Below are 7,988 nucleotides of genomic sequence, written 5' to 3'. Positions count from 1 at the left end.
CCCCCCCACCATTTTCTCTCCTGCCTGCCTATTGGCCATTCAGTTCTTTATTAGACCATCAGGTGTTTTTGACAAAGTAACACGGCTTCATAGAGTTAAACAAATGCAACATAAATGAATGCAACAACCTTTGCATCTTTAAACAAATATGTCACAGCATAAACAAATGTAACACATCTTAAAATAATATTCCGCAAAAAACTTCCTTCTGCCAGGTCTTATTTAGGAGTCCTAATTACTTGTAGTATCAGCACAAACTGCAGTCAAGTCTTTAATGCTCGGGGCCTTTGGGAACCATTCAAGATCCAAAATGTAACATGCCTGGTCCTGTATGCTGTCCCAATGCCCAAGCCAAGCAGAGCTGTGCTATTGCTAAAACTCCTCCTTCCTGAGGGCCCAACGGCAAACTCAGGTGTGATTCCAGCGAAGCCCACCAGGGGGAACCAATAAGTTAATTAGGCTCACTCTATAGAGTAATGGGCTCTATGGAGGGCTAAAGGCAGCAACACCCGTGTTCTTAAAGCAGTCCCAAGAGCTGGGCAGTGGTGGCACATGTCTTTAATCTCAGTACTTGGGAGGCAGAGGCACGCAGATCTCTGTTTGAGACCAGCCTGGTGTAAAGAACGTGTTTCAGGACAGACAGGGCTACACAGAGAAACCCTGTCTTGGGGGGAAATCCAGCCCACTGGAAGGTCTGCACCCCACAGAAATCACAGCTTCCCCACAGCTGTGTAGATGGATACAGCCCGCTTTCCTCATCTTTCCCCACCTATACCCTCTCTGGTCCTGTGCCCCATGACCACAAGTCATCAGGGCAGAATTGCATGCAACTATTTGGGGTGGTAGTGGATACTCAGGTGAGGCAAGTGAGGGTCCCGTGACCCTCCCCACCCCCTTCTTCTATGAAGGAAGGTAAACAGTCAACAGGCCCAGGTGTGTTGAAGTTTTGCAAGTAGGCTCAGCAGAGCTCTTGCAGACGGTGGCCGTTTTGATCAGAAAATCCTGTACAACAGGTGCACACCTACAATCCCGGTACTTGGGAGAAGGGAGGAGGAGCAGAAGTTCACAGTTATCTTTGATTACAAATTGAGTTTGAGGTCAGCCTGGACTACAGACCCTGTTAGTTTGTTTTTGAGATGGTGTTGGGGCTGACCTGGAACTCACAGAAATCTGCCTGCCTCTGCCTCCCGAGTGCTGGGGTTAAAGGTGTGCGTGACTACGTCTGGTCTTCAGAATGCTATTTGTATTCATACCACAACAGTGAGTCACTGAAGAATGGCCCAGGAAGCCCAGAAAACTTGTTGACTCAGGATGCTTGAGAAATGGTGGGAGCTGGCTCATTGTGAGTCAGAGGTGAACAGATGGAACAGTTTAGGGACCAGGCTCAAAGCTTACTAAATCTGAAGCTGCAAGCGAACTAGAGAGGTTGTGTGCCCCAAGTGAAGTCTGGGATGGCAAATCGCAATGGTGGGTTAAGGTAGATCCTGCACTTAGACCAACATTGGTGATTGATTGCATTGCCAGTCAGTTTTCGCAGACTTTCTCTACGTGGACTCTAGTAGCTAACAAATGTGCTTTGTGGGAGCTGGAGAGATGGGCTAGAAGTTAAATGCCTGTGCTGCTCCTCTGGACTCGGGATCTGGGTTCTCAGCACCTATATCAGGTAGCTCACAACCTCCCGTGACTCATAGAGCACCCAGACCCTTCTGTCACAGGATTCTTCCCAACGTGAGTCTTTAAAAAAAAATGTCTTTACAGTTATCCTCTGCCTCTTTCTCCCTCCCCCTCCTCCTGGAAACTTGAGTTCACACATCAAATCAATGACTTACAACATCCAGCTAGAAGTCAATTAGGGAGGTTTATTGCATTATGGACGCTTGTTGGTTCCCGACTGCTTAGCCCCGAAATAATCACATAAAAACCGTATTATTTAAATCACTGCTTGGCCCATTAGCTTGAACTTCTTATCGGCTAACTCATACATATTAATTTAACCCACTTCTATTAATCTGTGTATCGCATGTGGCTGTGGCTTACCGGCTAAAGTTCCCAGTGTCTGTTTCCGGCAGCTCCATCCCTTTTCCCTGACTCCACCTTCCTTCTACCTTGCTATAGGCCAAGTCAGTTGTTTCTTTATTCATTAACCAATAAAAGCAACACATAGACAGAAGGACCTCCCATGCCAGAGGTTGAGGCAGCCAGCTGGAGTTCCTGACTGAGCTTTTTCTCCATGGATGGGCTTCCAGCTTTCTCTTTCCTTCACAGGCATTTTTACACCATGGAATAAACAAGAGTAACCTCTATGGAAAATGGTTTACCCTCTAGCTGTTCTCAAGAACACAGCATCTTTATCTATTTTCCTTTCTCGTGTTCCAGAATTGGGGACTCAGGACAGAAAAGTATATCTATTTGTTTTTTGTTCTGTTTTGTTTTATTTTGAGACAGAATTTTATTGTATAGCCTAGGCTTCTTGGAACTCTCTCTGTAGACCAGGCTAACCTTGAACTCAGAGACCCACCTGCCTCTGCCTTCTGAGTGCGAAGGTTAGAGAACTTGTGGGAGTTGGTTCTCTCTTCTCACCATGTGGGTCTCAGGGATCCAAGCCGGATTGGCAGGATTGGCAGCAGGGGTCTTCATCAGCCACATCATCTCATCAGTCACGGGATGGAGAGTTTGGGAAAATACTTTAAAGAAACATTCTGAGTCTGGGGCAAAAGAGATTCTTTTGCTCCCAGAATGGACTTTCAACAAAGTGAAATAGCACGTGGTGATTTTCAATATATTACATAGGTATTCTGCGTAAGTCCACTCCAGTGGCAGAAGAATGAGACTTCACTGATTAGCCTGGGCCAGGAGTGGCATGAGTCCCACCTGGCTACTTGTCATGGGGTTGTGTTTGGGGGATAGCAGCCAACATGATCTATGACATGTTAAAATGTTGGGGGTGATCCAAAACCCCTAAAGAAGGCAGTAAATGTCAGTAGCGTGTGGGTGACATGCCACATTATCTGTTTAAAATGAGAGGGGAGGAGAGCTAGAGAGATGACTCGGCAGTTCAGAGTACTTACTGCTCTTGCAGAGGATCTGAGTTGAGTTCTCAGCATCTTAGACAGTTCTCGTCTGTCTTAACTCTAACTCTAGAGGATATAAAGCCTCTGGCCTCCGTGGCTATCTATACCTACCTACACATACACACACACTTCAGAATAAAACAAATCCTTAAAAAATGAAATAAGACATATGCTAGGGACTAAGGCTAGCTTGGTTGCTAAGGGGTTGTTTGGCATGCATGAAGCTCTGGTATGATCCCTATCCACCACATAAACCAGGCATGGTGGCACACACCCATAAATGCTAGCACTAGAGAGCTGGAGGCAGGAAGGTCAGAAATTTTAGATTATCTTCTGCTATGTAGAACGTTTGAAGCCAGCCTGGGATACATGAGACCTATCTCAAAACAGAAACAAAATAAAATGAGGCTTGCTGCTGTGTGTATCCCCCAAAGCTCCCAAAACAAGAAAGAAGTTCCAAAGTACCGTGTACCAAAGATGCTTTATTGCATCACTGCTTTTCACAATGAACAGTCAAAAACAAACAATATTAACAAATAAAAGTACCAGTTGAGAGGACCAGACATCAGATAGACACAGGACACAATTAAAAATATTTAAAAAGACTACTGCGTGTATTTGTCATGTGTGTGTGTGCGTGTGTATGTGTGCTCACGGGTGTTGGTGGCCACTGCTAAGCCCCCATCGTGAAGCAGGCTGAGGCCCAGTGAAGTACCCGTGGAAACTGCATCATAGAGTGGATACCTGGGCCATTTGACACAGCTCCAGACTTCACACGGACTCCTGTTTTTATGGCTTTCTCAGGATCTATGTCTTGGGGAGGGCAGCCCCTGAGAAGTGCCCATTTGCTGTCTGAGGAGGGACACCAAGGGACGAGGTGCCACCGGCTCCCTTCTCCCCCACTTGCCCTTCCAGCATGGCTTCCTTGGCTTCCCTCTACTACCTAACGCTCATGGTTTTCCTCCATGCTTCTCTTACCAACTAACATCTGAAAGACTTGAATGTCCCCATGGAGGACAGAGCTAACCCAAGCCTCCTCATTCTCTTTGGAAGGTTCCTGGATGCCGGCAGTCCTCCTGAGAAAGCTGGGAGATGTTTCTGTCTCGTGCCTGTGTTCTTGGAGTGAGGCCCTACCACAAGCCACTGACTGTTCACGGGTGGCCAGAGTCCGGAGCTCAGGAGCGGCACTGCCCAGGGACGGGTTATGAGGGGGCTCCCTCTAGATTAGAAATGCTTTTGGCCCACCAGGAAAGAAAAGCCCTATACCAATCACCATTTTAGCATTTTGTACTAACTGGAGAAAATCAACACTTAACAAGACTCATAGTGTCTATGTGCGTTTAATTTTAAAGGTGTCTTCAGGGAGCTGCATTCTTCATACAGGTCCACACTCAGAGGGGTTGACAGATGGGGTAGACAGAACCCTGGAGGTCAGGTTTTTGTCTCTGCCCACTTCTCTTGTCCTCTAAACACTCAAAATCACAGCTCGTGTGGGCTGGGCTAGGGAGGGCTCCAAATTCTTCTCATTCTATACAGGAGGAGAGAGAAGAGAGCTGAGGCTTGGAAAAGATTTCCAAACTGCAACAAGAGAACACTGAGATTTGCCTATTAACACCCTTGTCTTCTCTGGCTTTCTCCCTTATGCCTTTGGGGTGTTTCTGTTTGTTTTGAGGCAGGATCTATTTAGCCTAGCCTGAGGTGGTGGTTTGAATGAGGATGGCCCCCATAGAGTCACACATGTGAATACTTGGCCTCTGGGGGGTGGAACTGTTTGGGAAGGATTAGGAGGTGTGGCCCCGGCGGAGGAGCAGTGTCATTAGAGGCAGGCTCATTCAAAAGCCCATTCCCATTCCCAGTCAGCTCTCCCTGTCTCCTAAGGATATGAGCTCTCCTGCTCCTCCAGTGTTGTGCCTGCCTGCCTGCCAACACACTCCACCATGATGGCCATGAACTCACCCTCGGAAACTGCAAGCCTCTAGTAAACTTTTCTATAGCTGGTCTTGGCCATGGTGTCTTATCATGGCAATGGAAGTAACTAAGTCACCTGGCTTCAGACACATGGTCCTCATGCTTCAGCCTCCCAAATGCTGGGATACAGGTATGTGCACTGCTCCCAGCACGCTGGGTTTTGCTGCTGTTGGTATTTTCCAACACATTTGTTGTTTTTATGTCCTAGGGTCTTGATATGTAGCCCCAGTTGGGCTAGCCTGGAGCTCACATGTAGTCCAGGCTAGCCTGCCTCTGCTTCCTGAGTGCTGGGATTAAAGGCATGTGCCACCACTGCCCAGCAGATTTGTTTTTTATGTGCATGAGTGTTTTGCTTGCATTTATGTATGTGTACCATGTGCTTGCCTGGAACTAGTAGAGATTGAAGAGGTCATTGGATCCCCTGGAACTAGAGTTGTGGGAGGGGTGGGTGTGGTGCTGGGAACCGAGCCCAGGTCCTTTCCAAGAGCCGCCTCTCCAGCTCTGCTTCAGCTTCCCCTGCCTGGGCATTACATGCTGCAAAGTCAGAGGCGTCACTCACCTAGTAGTCGGGGCGAGGCATGCTTCGCTGGTTTGCATAAGGATTTTGGGTCTTGACTTTGGGGAAGATGCTGTTGCCAGCTCCGAAGTTGCTGAAGTCGGAGTTGTTGCTAAAGCCGGAGTTGCTGAAGCGGGAGTTGCTGAAGCCGGAATTGCTGAAGCCGGTCTGCTGCATTCGTACATTCTGAAAGTCTTCATCAATCAACTTCTGTTCCTCCACATTCTTCTTTTTGTTTTTTGAACTATAATCAGTAAAATGAATTAGGATTTAAGGATGGCAACAAAGTTTCTTGAAGCAATCCTCCCTCCTCATACAGTCCTGGAACTCATTATATAGACCAGGCTGACCTTGAATTCACAGAGATCTGCCTGCCTGTGTCTCCCAAGTGTTGGGACGAAAGGGTGTGCCACCACGCCCAGGCCCACGTTGGCATTAGGTGTGTTTTTCAGTTGGTTATGAAGCTAATAGAAGTGAAAGAGAAACCACGACTTATGTCTGACACCAGCAGAATAAATGCCTACAGAAACATCCAGTGAGTGAGATGTGCTCAGCATACCATGGTCTTAGAAGAGGAAAATGAAGCCTGAGAAGATGGCTCTGCTTTCAAAGCACTTGGCACAGAAGTGTGGGGACCTGAGTTGGAATCCCTAGAGTCCATACAGATGTCAGGTGGGCATGTATGGAGGCCCGCCTGTCTCTCTAGCACTTGGAAGGGGGGACTTGGGATAGAGATCTCTGGAATAAGTTAGCTAGCCAGAGTAACCATTTCTGTGATCCCTAGTGCAACTGAGAGATTCTGCCTCAGCTAATGGAGGAGCCCACAGCAGAGGGAACCTCCTGCCTCAGTTAGCGGAGGACCCCACACAGAGGAAACCTCCTGCCTCAGCTGGTGGAGGAGCCCACAGCAGAGGAAGCCTCCTGCCTCCACTAGCAGAGGAGCCCACGGCAGAGGAAGTCTCCTGCCTCCACTAGCAGAGGAGCCCATGGCAGAGGAAACCCCCTGCCTCAGCTGGTGGAGGAGCCCACGGCAGAGGAAGCCTCCTGACAGCAACCCTGGGTCTACACATTCACCCGCATGCATAGTACCTACACTAATAGATATGGTTTACACAAATAGAACAAACTGCACACAAGTGTACAATGAGGAGAAAAGGAAAGAAGGCTTGGCAGGATGATAGGACTGGTCGGGCCACTTCGGGGGGCTTCTAGTGTGGGAATTCTAAGCCAAGTGTAAGTGTTTGTGCTCACAGGGCCATCGTCCTACCTCACCCAGATTATACACCTGCTTGTCTTCCTGTCCACGGGCCATAGTCCCACTCCCCAGATCAAGAGAGTAGGGACAGCTGTATCTACAACGCAGGCCACCTGTGCTTCAGTCACATTGGGGATGGCATTCACTGGGTGCCTCAGATAGCTAGCTTAGTTTGCCCTGGGAACCCTGCTTTTGATAGTCTCTCTAGCAAAGACTCCTCTTCCCTAAGATCTGATCACAGGGGGAAAGATTTCATGATTCCAAGAACCCTGACACTGGGGATGAGTTAAGAGCCTAGCTCTGCAGCAGGATGGAGAAGTCTTGATAAGCAAACAAACAAACAAAAAACTGTCACAAGGCCACCCAATTCTATAGTAACTCTGGTTCCTGAAGGGCTAGGACAGTCAGCCAACTACCTTAAGAGGACATAGGCTTACTCCAAAACCAAAAATGTTCTGCCTCTCTTCCTTCTAGTGAGAAAGCTAGATATTGTGGGGATGGCCCTGTGGCTTATTCTAGTTTTGCTCTGGGAAAGGTTAACATCAAAGTGGAAGAAAACAGCAACAATAGAATAAGAACCGAATATCTCAGGTAGCGGTGGCACACACCTTTAATCCCAGCACTTGGGAGGCAGAGGCAGGCGGATCTCTGTGAGTTGGAGGCCAGCTTGGTCTATAGAGCAAGTTCTAGGACAGCCAGGGCTCAAAAAACAAAAACAAACAAAACAAAAAGAACTGGGTATCTGTCCATCCTCTACAGTTATAGTGGGAAAAGGCCAGAATGTGTTACCAGAATATAAGATCTGAGCTAAATGTTAGGGGAGAAAGCAGCTGCCTCACAATGTGGAGCCCACTGGGCACATGTCGATGGGAAGAGGGTGGTAGCATCCTTTTCCTGGCAGCTGGAAGAGCGGCAGCATCGCTAGAAATTGCTGAATGGCTAAAGAGACCTCACTTCCCTTCCCTTATGAGACCAAAGGCACCAAGCTGAGATGACCTGACCACATTAAAACCCGGGGTTTCTGCAGAGGTTGCCTTGGGACCCTGCTGAGGGTCATTCATCATAATCCTAGGCAGGTGCATGCTTTGGGGGGAAGTTATATTTGACATCATCAATGGAATTAAATATATGTTTGTTT

At 47.9% G+C, this 7,988-nt stretch overlaps 1 protein-coding gene across 1 annotated transcript in view; it reads right to left on the bottom strand.

Annotated features, from left to right (window-relative positions):
- Positions 1-4,524: 4,524 nt before the first annotated feature.
- The window catches only part of Muc13 (mucin 13, cell surface associated), a 22,575-nt gene continuing 19,111 nt past the window's right edge, over positions 4,525-7,988 (bottom strand). The window contains exons 11-13 of the mRNA XM_013351154.2: positions 7,690-7,751; positions 5,599-5,839; positions 4,525-4,599 (exon numbers count right to left, since the gene is read on the bottom strand). Of these exons, the coding sequence (XP_013206608.1) occupies positions 5,599-5,839; positions 7,690-7,751 (303 nt within the window). The 3' untranslated portion in view covers positions 4,525-4,599. The remainder of the gene's footprint in view (positions 4,600-5,598; positions 5,840-7,689; positions 7,752-7,988) is intronic.

The sequence above is a fragment of the Microtus ochrogaster genome, chromosome 2, assembly GCF_000317375.1.
Source record: "Microtus ochrogaster isolate Prairie Vole_2 chromosome 2, MicOch1.0, whole genome shotgun sequence".
Lineage (NCBI taxonomy): Eukaryota > Metazoa > Chordata > Mammalia > Rodentia > Cricetidae > Microtus > Microtus ochrogaster.
The sequence above is the reverse complement of the archived record's forward strand: the minus strand, read 5'-3'. Positions and strand labels throughout refer to the sequence as shown.